This window comes from Silurus aristotelis (assembly GCF_946808225.1).
Source record: "Silurus aristotelis genome assembly, chromosome: 18".
Lineage (NCBI taxonomy): Eukaryota > Metazoa > Chordata > Actinopteri > Siluriformes > Siluridae > Silurus > Silurus aristotelis.
The window spans coordinates 478513-495220 of record NC_139591.1 but is presented as its reverse complement, the minus strand read 5'-3'; the positions used below and the strand labels follow the sequence as shown (position 1 = coordinate 495220).

General features: G+C 44.7%; 3 protein-coding genes across 5 annotated transcripts in view; 2 read left to right on the top strand and 1 right to left on the bottom strand.

The window, feature by feature from the left end:
• Positions 1–4099, top strand: part of zbtb21 (zinc finger and BTB domain containing 21) — a 10554-nt gene extending 6455 nt beyond the window's left edge. Inside the window, exon 2 of the mRNA XM_083567837.1 lies at positions 1–4099. This exon is cut by the window's left edge and continues 1156 nt beyond it. Within this exon, the coding sequence (XP_083423963.1) occupies positions 1–1809 (1809 nt within the window). The 3' untranslated portion in view covers positions 1810–4099.
• Positions 4100–4182: 83 nt separating this feature from the next.
• atg101 (autophagy related 101) lies at positions 4183–5992 on the bottom strand (the record flags this gene model as incomplete). Its single annotated transcript, XM_083567897.1, has 2 exons — positions 4183–5343; positions 5741–5992. The coding sequence occupies 2 exons, from the start codon at positions 5990–5992 to the stop codon at positions 4939–4941; spliced, it is 657 nt and encodes a 218-aa protein (XP_083424023.1). The 3' UTR covers positions 4183–4938.
• A 657-nt stretch (positions 5993–6649) lies between these two features.
• Positions 6650–16708, top strand: part of rad51c (RAD51 paralog C) — a 56443-nt gene continuing 46384 nt past the window's right edge. Inside the window, exons 1-8 of one of the 3 annotated variants that reach the window (XR_014537759.1) lie at positions 6650–6783; positions 8450–8693; positions 8860–9017; positions 9221–9354; positions 9433–9564; positions 10145–10211; positions 10408–11000; positions 11406–12124. Coding sequence is in view for 1 of the 3 variants with exons in the window: in XM_083567886.1 (XP_083424012.1) it covers positions 6666–6783; positions 8450–8693; positions 8860–9017; positions 9221–9354; positions 9474–9564; positions 10145–10211; positions 10408–10411 (816 nt within the window). In the remaining 2 variants the exon portion in view is untranslated. Of the gene's footprint in view, positions 6784–8449; positions 8694–8859; positions 9018–9220; positions 9355–9432; positions 9565–10144; positions 10212–10407; positions 11001–11405; positions 12125–16708 lie in introns of those variants that run through there. The other 2 variants (XR_014537758.1, XM_083567886.1) reach the window with 2 other exon arrangements.

Genomic DNA, 16708 nt, shown 5'->3' with positions numbered 1-16708 from the left:
TCAGAAATCATACGGGTCACGGTGGAGGACAATCTGCCTGTCAACTTTCGAGATTTCCAGAATTTTGAGGAAAGTTCAAGGGGATACTTCAGTCCTTCTGTGAAAAGGAGGTTACCGTTGGACGGCAATTCAAACACCTTTAAACGGTCCAAAGTGATGAACGACGATGAGGACGGCGTCGCCAGGGATTCACCTCACAGCGCAGAGGATCAGGAACCTGGAGAACTGAGGCCGACGAAGATGTTCAAATGCTGGAGCTGCATGAAGGTGTTCAGGTCAAATGCGGGTCTTTATCGCCACGTGAACATGTACCATAACCCAGAGAAGCCTTACGCATGCGACATCTGCCACAAGCGCTTTCATACGAACTTTAAGGTCTGGACACACTGCCAAACCCAACACGGGGTAGTCCAGAACCCTGCGGCTTCTTCCAGCTCCTACTCAGTGCTGGACGAGAAGTTCCAGAGAAAACTCATAGACATAGTGCGAGAGCGGGAGATAAAAAAAGCCTTGATCATGAAGCTCAGGAGAAACAAGCAAGGCCATCAATCTCAGCCGTTTGCCAAGAAAAGCCGGAGGTCGAGGTCTTACGGGTGTCCCTACTGCGGAAAAATGTTCTTCTTCCAGTCGCATTTTAAGCTGCACATGAAAGGACACACTTCAGAGAGAGCCAGCATGGACGCACAAGATGAGGAAGGTCTACACGAGCATCAGGAGCAAACGGGACACGTCAAGGAGAACCAGGACAAAGAGATCTTCCCCTGCAGGCTCTGCAATGTAAAACTCTTCTCCCTGAGCGAGCTGGAGGATCACGAGAGAGCGTGTCGCTACGCAACTGTCTGTCCTTACTGCGGCCTCAGGTTCTCCAATACGCTGGTGAAGAAGGATCACGAGGCTCACTGCAAGTACAAAAAGCTGACCTGCCTCGAGTGCATGCGCACTTTCAAGTCCTCCTTTAGCATTTGGCGCCATCAGGTTGAAGTCCACAACCAGAACATGATGACCGTCAGGGAGCAGCTGACCTTCGGGTACCACGATGTTAACCAAGAACTTCCCGGGGCACCACTGACACCTAAAGAGGCGACGAGAGAAGACGGGATGTACGGCGACTCCGAAGACTCTTCTTCTTACCTCCCAGAGGATCTCAGCTCGGCCCACAATCAGGGCAAGCTCGTCGTTAAAGAGGAACCGCAGGAGGAACCGGTGATGGACAGAGAACCCTCAGCTCCTGAGGAACCAGGCGTGCAGCCTTGTGAGAAATGCGGCAAACTCTTCGGCTCTCACAAAGCCCTTGAGCGCCACCAGGAGCTTCTCTGCCACATCAAGCCCTTCATCTGCCATATCTGCCACAAAGCGTTTCGGACCAACTTCCGCCTCTGGAGCCACTATCAGTCCCACATGTCGTCTGAGGAACCCGCGAGCAGACAGACGGACAGACCGCCGTGCTCTCCGTGCTCGTCTCCGACTCTTACCATCTGCACCCAGGAGCCTCTGATCTCACAGGCGTCTTCGCCGAAATCAGGTCCGACCGAAGCCACCGTCCAGGAGGAGGAGCCCAGATCCCTCACTTCTTCTCTGTCGAAATCCGAGCTAGCCGAGCAGGAAAAACAAGATGGAGATTTCACTCACTCCAGGTCGGACAGCAGTAGAAATCCAGAAACTTCTCAGGAATCAGACACGCTCTTTTATCACGCGCCCACGCTCTCGGCTCTGACGTTTAAGAGGCAGTACATGTGCAAACTCTGCCACAGGACCTTCAAAACTGCTTTCAGCCTGTGGAGTCACGAGCAGAGCCACACTCACATCTAAACACACACACACACACACACACTCTCTCATTTACACCAAGATATGGATCTGACGTCTCGTTAGAGGAGCAACTTTAGCACTTAGAGCTGAAAAACGTATGGAGGGGGGGCTTCGGCTGCATATGCAAAATGGTGGCAAACGTGAAAGACACAAGTGTTTACTGGCATGGGTTCTAGATTCAGATCTGAAGTAGTGAATGTCACACACTGATCCTGACTTGGCTGTGTTTGGGTTCAAACCAGGGATAATGATATTCTCACACACACACACACACACACACACACACAGGATGCTAATCGATACGTGTACATATACTACACTTATTTCGTTTGTTTTTTTTATACTTCCTGGTGCGTCAGTGAACAACGTGTACAAAGACAGATTGATTTCTGATTTCTGATTATAATCTGCTCATCCACAGTGATAAATATCTGCTTCTCTCAACCTGCAATAACTGTTCAAGTGCTTTACGTAGGAGTTGCGCTGGTTTACTCGTCTCCGTGGCCTTTTTTCCTCATTCGCATTTATCGAAGATGATCAGACACTCAAACCCCAAACCTCAACCTCAAAATCTAATCTCAAACTCAACCTAGTACTTAAAACCTCAGTCCCAGACGCCAACTTCCACACCTCAATTCCAGACCCCAAACCTCAATTCCAGACCCCAAACCTCAATCCCAGACCCCAAACCTCAATCCCAGACCCCAAACCTCAATCCCAGACCTCAAACCTTAATCCCAGACCCCAAACCTTAATCCCAGACCCCAAATACCAAACCTCAATCCCTGACCTCAATTCCAGAACCCAATTCCAGTCCCTAACCCATAGATCTTAATCCCAGACCCTAATCCTAATCCCAGACCTCTAAACTCTAACCCTATACAGTTGTAGTGTTCAGGACGTATTTTCTCTCCTCCCGTTACATCGGTGTAAATATGTATTTATATATTTGGTATTATATTTATATGATCTCCAGCCTGCGCTCCGTCTCACCAGATGTTTTTCTGTTGCCTTATGATGCCATATACAGGAAATAACAAAAATCATCTCACACTGGGTTTTCTTTCTTTCTATCTGCTGAACGAGTGTGTTATTATTATTATTATTATTATTATTATTATAATAACTGTGTTTTTAGTCGGGTGAAAAACAGTGCATGAGATTTTGAGGTTTTGTTTCTTTAACAGTGTTGAAGGCTAAACTGTGTTACTCTGAAAGTACAGTATGTTGGGTTTCGTGTGTGTGTGTGTGTGTGTGTGTGTGTGTGTGTGTGTGTGTGTGTGTGTGTGTGTGTGTGTGTGTGTGTGTGTGTGTGCGCACATTTACATATAGAACCAAAACATGATTATTTACTATGTTTTTTTTTTTTTTTTTTTTTAAACACACACAATCCACCCGGTCTCTGATCTGTCACACACACACACACACACACACACACACACACACACACACACACACACACACACACACACACACACACACATATTGGGTTGTATATTGTGGGCATTTTTGTGCATTAGGAAACATTTCCTTCACAATTTTCCTACTTTATTATAAATATGACGTGTTTCGGATGTTAACCATCAACTCACCATATTTGGTTGTATGTTTATTTTTTACTTAAAGTTTTACTACAGAGTGATAATTCTTATTATTCTATTCGAGTACTGTATCAGTACCTGTTTCCCAGAATAACACGCTCTCGTTGATCAGGTGTCCAGGCTGAAGATAACCGTACAGAGTTTCTCGTGACGTCACAGACTTTAATCAAAGCACAATTTCCAGAGTTCTGAATGAAGAGATTGTTTTACTGTATATTTTGGAGCTATAAGATTATAAATATAAAAGTTGAGTGTTGTGGCTGTTTGGAGGATGAGCAGAACCACCAGTAGATGATTCTCGAGTTCGGTTCTAGAGATCGGGGCGTTTGATGCCTCGTGTATTTGTGGAAGCTTTAGAGCAGAATTTACTGAATGTAATTTAAATGTTTTTTTTTTTTTGTTTTTTTTTACTATTTCTTTTTTTACTTTAAAGCTTCTTCAGTTTAGATCTTCAGACCAGTTTGACGCTGATGATGTTGATGGATTTTGCATTTTGTACCTGATGTTTTTCTTCGCTTTATGAAACACGGCGTGGTTTTTCCGGGTTTTTTCAGTTGGTCTCTCTGCAATAATTCATCGTTTATAAGTGTGTGACTCTTTAGCGGCTCTGTGGCACAATTATCTTGTTTTCAGTGGTTTTTTTTTTTCTCTGCTTGCTTTCTTAAATAAAGTGACGCCGAACATCAAAACTCGTGGCTCAGTTGTTTACTTCCTGTTAACTTCCGATAAGAACACGATCTAAAGCATGTTGTCACTCGATTCATCAATCAGACACGGTTTCAGGTTTATTCTTTTAAAAAAAATCACTTTTTACACTGTACAAAAAAAGAAATCTATATTTATCAGAGGACAGAAAACATCACATGACCATGCTGAGGATTTACACCACCGCAAGCGTTCGTTCATACACACTCTTCTCTTTGTACTATAGCAACACAAACACTGTAGATAAAGAGGAACAGCAGCCACTTTCTAAAGATCTAAAGAAAATAAAGTCTAAATATTTTACATTTCAATATTTTGAGAATAAAGTCGTAATATTTTAAGAAACATTTGGTGGTTTTGTGTGAACTGGATGTGGAGGATTTGGTTAAATCGTATTTCAGGATTTATTGAGGAATAAGAAAATTCAATGCGTTTTGCCGCATCAGCATGAAGTTATAATTAGTAATAAAATAAACAGAAATCAGACATTCTTTAAGGAAATCGTCTCTTTTCTGCAGTCTGAAGGATATCGATGGTTTACATCTGTGGGATATTTAAAATCTGGTTTCCAACATCACCAGTACTTCAGCCGGGGTCCAGGGTTACGACTTTATTCCTGAAATATCCGATTTGTACATTTGTTTTTAACGTGGCACTGAAACGCTGTGGTGAGGTGGAGACATCAGACGTGTCCAAGCTTTTAAATTTTGAATAAATGATTGTTTATGTTAATTATGTAATTATATATAATTATATTTAGACTGCTAGTTTATTTCTGATGGACGAGTGTGGATTCGTGTCCTCAGGACTCTTCAGAACCCTGTTACAGCGCCAGCGTGTCTTTGATGAGCCTCCTCATGGTGGTGCTCACCGACGTCCCGAGAGAATCCGTGATCTGATACGTGATCTTGTACAGGTACGGCTGGACGTCCTTCAGGCTGGTGTCGAACACGTTGTCCACCTCGGACTGCGTGGGCATCTTGGGAAGGTACTCATGCCGGTTGATGACCTCCACGATGTTGATGACCTTCTCGCCGAGTTTTTCGCCCACCTTCTCTCTGCAGATCTGACGCTCCTGCTCGTTGGCCAGGTTCACCACGTTCACCTTGATGGTCCACACCTCCCAGGGGATACACTCGTCCGAGAAGGGCCAGCGCGACTTTTTCTTCTGGTAGAACTCCAGAGAGATCTGACCCATTCCATCGCTGCCCGAGTTCCCGAGAGCATCCTGGAGAAAGATATAAAAGCGATGGAGACTGAGGAGATCAGAGGAGGGTTCTTACTGAAAACAGTTCATTTCTCTGCGTATTTGTCTGATTTCTAGTGAGTTTATTAGAAGGTAGGATGTTTTGGAGACGAGGTGTGAGTGAGATGATGTGGTCGTGTGTAGAGGAGGGATGTGGGGTAAACCAGTAGAAGAATGTGGTGATAAAGAATGAAGAAGTTCTTTATAAGTGTAAGTTTGTCCCTGATGAACAAGCCGGTGGAGACTGTAGATGTTGTGTGTGAAGACATGCAGATGATCCACTGTGGAAACCACTAACAGGAGCAGCCGAATGGAGAAGAAGATGGAGATGAAGATGATTTGGATGGAATATACTCGTGTAATAAGTAAATATTCACACCTTAAACTCGTTGACGGTCTTCCTGATGACGCGCTCGAGCTCGTCGGATGAAACCCTCACGTAGGTGAAGTCGATGAAGTCGCAGTCCACGTCTTGTGTCCCCACTGTCCCCATACAGTACGTCCCCTCCTTCTTATAGTGGAACTTCCCGGTGCTGCGGTGCAGGATGATGGTGTGCAGCAGCGCCGCCATGGCCTCATCCACCTGCCGGGCCTCCAGGGACACCTCCAACACCTCCGAGCGACAATTCATCCCTCACTCACACACACACACAGGGGCTAAAGCCCTGCTCCTTGTTTCCTGTGCAACGACAACAAAAACAATGTCTCTCACTATGACGTGTTGCGGCACTTCCGGGAAAATAAACGCCTCCTGTATCGGAAAAGACTTTGTTTTTCTAAACGCGGTTTTCTTCTCTAATTTGTCCCTTCTCTCATCCCGTAGGTTACGGAACGCACCGAAGGACACGCTAGAGTAAACAAAACAAAAAAAGCGCGGTTTAAATTTGTTCGATTCAGTATTACCCTGTTCAATTCTTGCTTTCGCGTTTCAGCTTTAATATTCCGTCTTTATCGCATTTAAGAGTTATTCACTTTAGTTTGGTGATGATCTGTACGTTAAAATGGACCAATTTGGCGTAAATCTATCGAAAAAAGGATGTTAGCTTGCTAGCCGGCTGGGTTGCGCTGATTCATATTAGCAAAGTGTTTTTTTTATTTTTTTTTAATCGGTTGTATTTAAAAACAACACTTTTGAAGTTGATTCCTTGAGTTAATTGTTTGTTGAGTGTTAAATTGTGATGTTTTTTTTCATTTCCAAAACGGCGGCGTCTAACTGTAAATATGCGAAAGTGAGCTACGGAATGCAGTAAGGGACCATAGACTGGGAAGCGCGTTTTGAAAAATAAAACCCAAAAGCAGGCGTGATGATCAGAACCGTGTCCGGTTCTCCTCTGGCTCCTTCTGTGAAGGTCAAATTAATAAACGCAGGTTTTCAAACAGCTGCAGATCTGACTGAGGTGCAGCCACTCCAGCTGTGCAAAGGTACACATCTGTGTGAAGGCTGCTTTTTCATTTCATCACTATTTACACCTGAGAGCAATAGTTTGTGCCCCCCTTGTGCACCACAATTTTGTTTTTGTTTAACCTGGAGGACATTGTGATTCTCCATAAGCCAAATGTATTACGTTGTAATTTATGTCTTTACTTTTGAGAGTCACCAACAGCCGGAACCAAGTTTCTTTTGTGTGTCAACACAATTGGCCAATAAACCTGATTCTGAAAATAGAATTAGATTAAATTATGTACATCACATGCATTTTTTCTCTTGATGCATGATTACTTGTTTACATTTAGGGCATTTGTCAAAATCTTTTCTAGAGTGACTTTTATCTCATACATACAATGGAGCAGTTAAGTGTTAAGGGTCAAGGGTCAAGGGTCTTGCTCAAAGGCCCCGCAGTGGAAGCTTAGTGGTCAAGTCAAGAGGCTTTTTTTTTTTTTTTTGTCATTTCTACTATACACTGTGGTACACAGTAAAAATGAGACAACGTTCTTACAGAACCCTGGTGCTACACTAAACAACATAGAGCTACAACACACTACATTAAGCTACATAAAGTGAATCGAGTGCAACCAGTGTAGATGAAAAACAGTGCACATAGACAGACAGTACAGACAACACAAGACAGTGTGGGACAAATACACATAACACAAGAGAGCGCCGACTAGTAAACCTACTGTATACTCTGAACATACAGTACTGCGCAAAAGTGGACTATAAATAAGAGTATATATAAACAAACACAATGTTTTGGACATGTGCAGAGGAGGGACATGGGGTATATTAGTAGAAGAATGCTGAGGATGGAGGAAAAGAGGAAGACCAAGGAGGAGGTTCATGGATGTGGTGAGGGAAGACATGCAGGTAGTTGGTGTGAAAGAGGCAGATGTAGAGGACAGAGGGGGGATGGAGACGGAGGATCCGCTGTGGAGACCCCTAATAAGGGAACCCGAAAGAAGAAGAAGAGTTTATGTAAACAAACCCAATGCAGTGCAAAAACAGCATGTAAACAGTATAATATGGTTAAGTATAAATAATAAATAAATGGTGGTGGAATGGATTAAGGTGAGTAATGAGTGTGTGTTGAGTTCACGTTGTACAGTTTAGTAACACTGTTGTGTGTGTGTGTGTGTGTGTGTGTGTGTGTGTGTGTGTGTGTGTGTGTGTGTGTGCGCGCGCGTGTGTGTGAGAGTTTCAGTTTAGTTCTGTGTATTGAGGAGTCTGATGGCTTGCAGGAAAAAGCTGTTGCACAGTCTGAATGTGAGGCCCGAATGCTTCGGAACCGCTTCCCTGATGGCAGGAGGGTGAAGAGTGTGTGTGAGAGGTGTGTCGGGTGTGTGTGTGTGTGTGTGTGTGTGTGTGTGTGTGTGAGGGGTGTGTGTGTGGTCTCCACAATGCTGTTGGCTTTGCGGATGCAGCGTGTGGTGTAAATGTCCATGATGGAGAGCAAAGAGACTCTGATGATCTTCTCAGCGGTCCTCACTGTGCTCTGTAGGGTCTTGCGATCCGAAACGGTGCAAATCCCAAACCAGGCAGTGATGCAGCTGCTATCGATGCTTTTGATGGTTCCTCTGTAGAACATGGTCATGATGGGGGGAGGGAGATGAGCTTTCCTCAGTCTTCTCTCCTCTTCTCTTCTCTGTGCAGCAGCAGGAATCTCTCAGGAGGAGGCTGATGAAGTGTTGCAGACACTGCGTGACCATTCTTCACCCCTCCAGCAGAGGGCGGCAGTACAGGGTCTAACAGCGCTGGATCTCCTGCACCAGGAGGAGACTTGGGGCAACATCGTGACCTTCTGCTCTGAGCTGGACAATGTGCTCGGAGGCGGGGTTCCTGTGGGGAACACCACGGAAATCTGTGGCGTCCCAGGCATCGGAAAAACCCAGCTGTGGTGAGAGAAGTGGGAGGTTCTGGTTCTGATGGTCGGGTTTTTATCTCTGTGCTTTTGAGTGGTTTCTGATTTTACAAGGGTTTCATGGAGAACCTCGTGAAAGCTAAAGAATGTACAGTACAGTATTGTGTGTGTGTGTGTGTGTGTGTGTGTGTGTGTGTGTCAGCATGCAGCTGGCTGTAGATGTGCAGATCCCAGTATGTTTTGGAGGACTTGGTGGTGAAGCCATGTTCATCGACACCGAGGGTGGGTTTGTGGTGCAGCGGCTGGTGGGCGTGGCCAAGGCTGCGGTGGAGCACTGCGCCGCTCTGGTGGAGGATGAAGGTGTGTGAAATGCCGTGTTTTTCTTCTTCTGTAATGCAACTTTGAAACATGTGATGGAAGCACTGTGTCCTCATTACTGCCTCATTACTGCATTACTTTTTAATGGTCATCTCTTTACAGCCCTGAACAGAATAGTACGGTCAGGAATTGTGTGTGTGTGTGTGTGTGTGTGTGTGTGTGTGTGTGTGTGTGTCTGTTCTCAGAGCAGCGTAGTGCTTTAGAAAGCTTCACGGTTGAGAAGATCCTTTCCGGCGTCTTCCTGGTCCGCTGTCAGGATCACGTGGAGCTGCTCGCTGAGCTTCACCTGCTGCCTGACTTCCTGAGGACACACCCACAGGTGCGCTGCTCCTCCTCCTGCTCGTGTGTGAGATTTAAGAGATTTTTATAACAGGCTGTGATTATTATGGGATGGCAGGTGCGGTTGGTGCTGATTGACAGTGTGGCTTCTCCGTTCAGACAAGACCTGCAGGATCTCTCGCAGAGGACACGCCTCCTACATGGTCTCGCCCAACATCTCACTCATCTATCAGCACAGCACGGCACTGCGGTAACACACACAGATAATAAATATATATGTATATACATACTCTACACACATATACACACACTACATGGTAAGATTCACCAATTCGCATCGGCATAAATGTTGTTAAAAAGATTTATTTGCTACGTGAATATGACGTATCACAACACTGGAGAAGAGGCGTGTCCTGAGAGTCACATAGAATACAGATTAACATGGCAGAGGTAGAGCTGTAACTTCCTGCAGACACAACAAGAAAAGAACATCTGGCTTTTTTTTTTGGTTGTCATATCGTATCGCATCAGTAGCTGCTTTGTATTTAGCTGTAATGTATCGTATCATTGGCTGTGCATCGAGATGCGAATCCCATCAGCCTCAGTTATGGAGATACACATCACTAATGTACACACACACACACACACAGTAAATACTGCACTGATTACATATATTACACACACACACACACACACACACACACACACACTATATACACTACACACATATACACATACTGCAAGGACACATAATATACACACTGTTTGTGATTTGAGACACAGTCACAGTCTCTCTGTACACACACTTTACACCTGTGTGTTGTTCTCAGGTGGTGTTGACCAATCAGATGACGACGAAAGTGTCCCCGGGCCACACCCACCTCGTCCCTGCTCTGGGTAATCTGCACTGATGCTAATGTAGCTAACATGTACAGATATGTACAAATTTGAAGTGTGGAGGTGAAGACTGAATGATCAGAGTGTCCAGTAGGGGGCAGTACAGTCTGCATTTCTCTACACTTCCTACTCACTCTTATATATACATTATATATATGGTGTATATGTATTTGTGTGTGTGCTGTATAAATCTCAGGTGAGACCTGGGGTCACACTGCTACACAGAGACTCATCCTACACTGGGAAGGCGCTCAAAGGCAAGTGTGTGTGTGTGTGTGTGTGTGTGTGTGTGTGTGTGTGTGTGTGTCTATTTTAGATATGACACATGAGAGGCTGTTTTTGTGTACTTAGTGGGCGAGTGAGAATCACCGTCTCTCTCACTCTATCCATCTGTCTGTCTGTTTGTCTCTGCAGTGTTTTTCTGCCCCCCTCTCTCTCTCTCTCTCTCTCTCTCTCTCTCTCTCTCTCTCTTTCCCCATCAACTCACTCTCTATATTGGCTCTTGTTTATTTCCTTCATTTCTCTGTGATGTCGTTCCCCCCCACTTGAGCAATATTTACTCAAGGTCACTCTTTGTGTGTGTGTGTGTTTGTGTGTGTGTGGGTGTGTGTGTGTGTGTGTGTGTGTGTGTGTGGGTGTGTGATGGACGTGTATTAGTTCTGCAGTAAACAAAATTCAGAAACACACATCAATCTGTTTCAGTTCACTCTTCGTTTTTTTTCCTGCAGGTTTGCGACTCTGAATAAATCTTCGAGCCGTAAAGACGCCACAGTCCCCTACAACATCACGGTGAGTTCCTCATGATCATCATATTCATCATCATAAACAATAATATTACTACTAATAGTTATACAGAACCAAATATTTCAGAAAATATAGTGAAATATATATATAATGATGTAATGCTTAAAAAAAAAACACAATTATTTATTTATATCTTTATGGAATAATAAACTCGACTAGTCTGGTGCTTCAACAAATAACATCCTATAGAAAATTGGCCACGCCCCTGGTATTTGCATTCTGACGCTTAATTTGCCGTTGTGTTTGATGATGTAATAATTCTATTTTAATGCTGTTACATATGAACGCGGTAGTGTGGAAGGTTGTGTTGTCAATTTGGAGAATGTTGTTCATATCAGATGATGTGTTTTTTTTCCCTTCTGTGTGATGATGATGATGATGATGATGAAGGTGGATGGATTCCGAGACGCCGGCATTTTAGTGTCTTCTGTCCTGTCTCACAGTCCTGCAGCAGGGAGCCACAGTAAACGTCCTCGCACCGAACACCAGCACACTTAATCTCTCTCACACACACACACACACACACACGCACACACACACACACACACACACACACACGCACACACACACACACACACACACACACACACATGCTTTGTCTTTGTTTACACACAAGGAACTGACCTGCACTTCCTCCACAAATGCAGCTCTGTGTTTGAATAAAGATTCATTATGTGTCGTAGAAAAATGATGCACACGAATTTCACTTTCAAATCACACACACTTTCGACCAGAACATTGTCGCTGGAATATTCCCCAGGGTGTAGCTGATCATCAGAACAGGTTTATTGTGTATATCACTGTGCATGCAGTATTGTTTTTTTTTCCTATTTTACAGGTTTTATATCATTTTCAGTTGAGTTTTCAGGTTTTAGCTTCAGAATGTGTCTAAATGAAAGTTTGTGTTTGAGGAAATCCGTCTGAAGGTGTTATAGATTTAATCAGAGCATCTTATATATATTTAATGTTATAATGATAAGATGGAGGATGTGACCGAGTGACACACACTTGATGTGAGAAAGCTGTTTTATTGTACTGTTCTCATGTGATTTTCTCTCTCTGTACATCACTTCAATTTGCTTCTATAAATAATAAATAAATAAAACTTGCTTACTTACTTCTCTCTCACACACACACACACACACACACACACACACACACACACACACACACACTGCAGTAGAGTTAGCCTTTAGCCCCAGTGAAATGTGCAGCAGTTATTTTTACCCGCCGCTCCTCTGATGTCCTATATACATTCCCTCTGCACTACAGAGCACCAGTTTGTGGTGATGATCACGAATCCCTTGAGTCTCTTCGGGGAATCAGGGGAGTATTTCACTCATTTTCATTAAAAGCCTCACAGGACTTGAGGTATCTGTCGATCCTTCATGCCCAATTAGATGATAGATCTCTGTCCCACTGGTTCATGTGCAATGCCAGCAGTGAGCTGGAGGGGAAAGGAAGATCAGACCTGAGACTCAGAACATCCTGCTGCTGAATCTGACTCAGGGTTCGGATTCGCTCTGTTTTACACGTGTTCTGATCAGCGCTCGGTGAATCTACTGATCTTCAACATACAGTTCAGCATCAGTTCAACATCAAGCAGAACATTTAGAGAGGAATAAATGATGAAGAAACTCCAGACTCGAACTCAACACCACACACGTGACCTCATTTTCATGATTTATTTATTTATATTGATTGATATGTAGTTAAAACGGTTTTGTGTTCATGATGACTGTAATAGAAACCAATCAGTGTTTGAGTCATTAATCTCATTCTATTAATAGATCAGTGTGCTGAGAGTCACATTCGAGTCTTTACACAGAAACTGAGGTGATTAAGTGAAGAATCTTGTGATTAAATAGGAACATTAGAGTTATAATAAATTACTACTCTGGATACTGAAGAACATTTGAAAGCAAAAACTTTTATACTTTTACTGGAGTCACATTTTACTGAGTCTCTACTTTTACTCAAATACATGGTTTATGTTCTTCATCCACCACTGGTGCTCAGTGTGTGTGTGTGTGTGTGTGTGATGAACTCAGGTGTGTGTTAAACTCTGAGAGGTGTGTATTCAGTGTGTGTGTGTGTTGGTGAGTTGTCCAGTGCTCTCTCAGACTCCATTGCTCCACTTTGTGTCCCATGTTAATCTGTAAGAAGTCAAGTCAAGAAGCTTTTATTGTAATTTCAACCATATATAGCTGATGCAGTACACAGTGAAATGAAACAACGTTCCTCCTGAACCCAGGTGCTACATAGAACAACATAAAACAAACAGTACAGGACAGAAGAACACAGGGCCGAGAACTAAGATCCTCGCCACATAAAGTGCATGGGTGCAGCTGGTGCAAACAGTGCAAAAGACAACACAGGACAGTGCAAGACAACACAGGACAGTGCTGGACAATACACAATACACAAAATATAAAATTAAAAATAGAAATAGCTCCGCCAGTAAAACCTGTCGTAACAGAATAAGTGTTCAGTGTAAACAGAAAAATGTAAACAGAATTTGTGCAATTCAGCAGCAGCAGCAATCAAAAATAGATTTACCAGTAACCAAAGGATTTGGACAGAATATTGTGCAAAATAACAAGTCCCGGAATCAGCAACAGACGGCATGTAAACATTTTGCGATCGTGAAAAATGTGATTGGTATTGAAAACCTGGGTGAACGAAGTGTATGATGGGTGTTGAGTCCGGTTTGTGCGGATCAGTAACACTTGTGTGTGTGTGTGTGTGTGTGTGTGTGTGTGTGTGTGTGTGTGTGTGTGTGTGTGTGTGTGTGTGTGTGTGTGTGTGTGTGTGAGAGAGAGTTCAGTTCAGTTCTTTGTTGAGGAGCCTGATGGCTTGCGGGAAAAAACTGTTGCACAGTCTGGATGTGGCGGCCCGAATGCTTCGGAACCGTTTCCCTGATGGTAGGAGTGCGAAAAGTGTGTGTGACGGGTGTGTGTGATCGTCCACAATGCTGTGTGCTTTGCGGATGCAGCGTGTAGTGTAGATGTCCATGATAGAGGGGAGAGAGATTCCGATAATCTTCTCAGCTGTCCTCACTATCCTCTGTAGGGTCTTGCGGTCCGAGACGGTGCAGTTCCCAAACCAGGCAGTGATGCAGCTGCTCAGGATGCTCTCAATGGTCCCTCTGTAGAACATGGACAGGATGGGGGGAGGGAGATGAGCTTTCCTCAGCCTTCTCAGGAAGTAGAGACGCTGCTGGGCTTTCTTGGTGATGGAGCTGGTGTTAAGTGACCAGGTGAGCTTGTCCGCCAGATGAACACCAAGGAATTTGGTGCTCTTGACGATCTCCACTGAGGATCCAGCGATGATCAGTGGAAAATGGTCACTCTGTGTTCTCCTGAAGTCAACAACCATCTCTTTAGTTTTGTCAACGTTTAGAGACAGGTTGTTGGCTCCACACCAGGATGTTAACCGTTGCACCTCCTCTCTGTATGCTGACTCGTCGTTCTTGCTGATTAGACCCACCACGGTCGTGTCATCGGCAAACTTGATGATGTGATTCGAGCTGTGCATTGGTGCACAGTCGTGAGTCAGCAGAGTGAACAGCAGTGGACTAAGCACACAGCCCTGGGGGGCCCCAGTGCTCAGTGTGGTGGTGCTGGAGATGCTGTTTCCGATCCGGACTGACTGAGGTCTTCCAGTCAGGAAGTCCAGGATCCAGTTGCAGAGGGAGGTGTTCAGGCCCAGTAGGCTCAGCTTCTCAATCAGGTGCTGAGGAATGATTGTGTTGAATGCTGAACTGAAGTCTATGAACAGCATCCTTACATAAGAGTCCTTGTTATCCAGATGGGTGAGGGCCAGATGGAGGGTTGTGGAGATGGCATCGTCCGTGGAGCGGTTTGGACGACATGCGAACTGCATGGGGTCCAGTGCGGGTGGAAGCTGGGTCTTTATGTGCCTCATGACGAGCCTCTCGAAGCACTTCATCATGATGGGTGTGAGTGCAACGGGACGATAGTCATTGAGGCAGGAGACAGAAGACTTTTTCGGCACAGAAATGATGGTCGTCGTCTTGAGGCACATAGGAACAGTGGCGCTGCTCAGGGAGATGTTGAAGATGTCAGTGAGGACATCTGCTAGCTGTTGTGCACATTCCCTGAGCACTCTGCCAGGAATGTTGTCTGGTCCAGCAGACTTCCGTGGGTTAACTCTGCATAGAGTTTTCCTCACTTCAGCTGTGGTTATACAGAGCACCTGGTCACTGGGAGGAGGGATGGTCTTCCTCGCCACCATGTTGTTCTGCACCTCGAACCGGGCGTAGAAGTCGTTCAGCGCATCTGGGAGGGAGGCGTCACGGTCACAAGCAGGTATTGTGGTCTTGTAATTCGTGATCGCCTGGATGCCCTGCCACATGCGCCGGGTGTCTCCACTGTCCTGGAAGTGGCCGTGGATTCTCTTGGCGTGTGCGCGCTTCGCCTCTCTGATGGCACGGGACAGTTTGGCCCTTGCTGTTTTCAAGGCCGCCCTGTCCCCTGCTCTGAAGGCAGAGTCTCTTGTTTTTAGCAGCGCACGCACCTTGGCGGTCATCCACGGCTTCTGGTTGGAGCGTGTAGTGACTGTCTTGGAGATAGTCACGTCATCAATGCACTTGCCGATGTAGCTGGTCACTGTTGACGCGTATTCCTCCAAGTTGATGAAATCGCCGTTGGTTGCAGCTTCCCTGAACATGTCCCAGTCAGTGCATTCAAAACAGTCCTGGAGGGCAGACATGGATCCTGCTGGCCAGGTTCTCACTTGCTTCCGAACTGGTCTTGAACGCCTGCTGAGTGGTCTGTATGCTGGGATCAACATAACAGAGATGTGGTCTGAGTACCCGAGGTGGGGGCGGGGCTTCGCCCGGTATGCGCCCCGGATGTTTGGGAATATATCTCTGTTTAAAAAGGTTTCAAATGACGTCACTTTTGACTCAGCACACGACGTCACGATTAAACGCAATCATTTTTTTATTGTTTTTTTTTCGACTCTGAGATTTAAAGCGCGTTTATAAATAGCGTCTCCCACGTGCACGCGCGCCTGTATGTTACCCGGGGTTTTCTACGTCATTCCGGAAGTCAAAGTCAAGTCCCCCTTAATAATTACTCCCAATTCTAGTTTTACAAGCGTTTTTATGTATTTAAACTGCACCATTGGTGTGTCCATGAACGATATTTGAATGTAATAATATATAACTCGTTTAATATTACACAAAAACTCCATGTCCCACAACCACCCACTATTTAGCTTAGCTAAGGCTAGCATCTGGCTAATGTCCACCTATTAGATCGTGCCTTTAAATAAAGATATTTCGAGTATATATTTTGAAATACATTTTCATGCTTCGTTGTAAATGTAGATTTCTTTACAAATATCGTGGTTTAGACAGTTTACCGTGTATCCGGTACTAATGGTTAGCACGCTAAGAAGCTAGCTAGCTAACTGGGCATTGAACCCGCTAGCTGAAGACCCGGATGTGCAGGCTGCATCTGATTGGTCCAGATGATGCACCCCTACCTCTTCATTGAAAAAAAACGTAGTTATTCTAGAGCATTTAGACTTCTGATAAAAATAAACAGATTGAAATATGTGGTGAGTTTAAACACATGGGAGCAAATCCGGATTTATAAACCCGGTCGGTGTACACACACACACACACACACACACACACACACACACGAGACCATTCATTTATT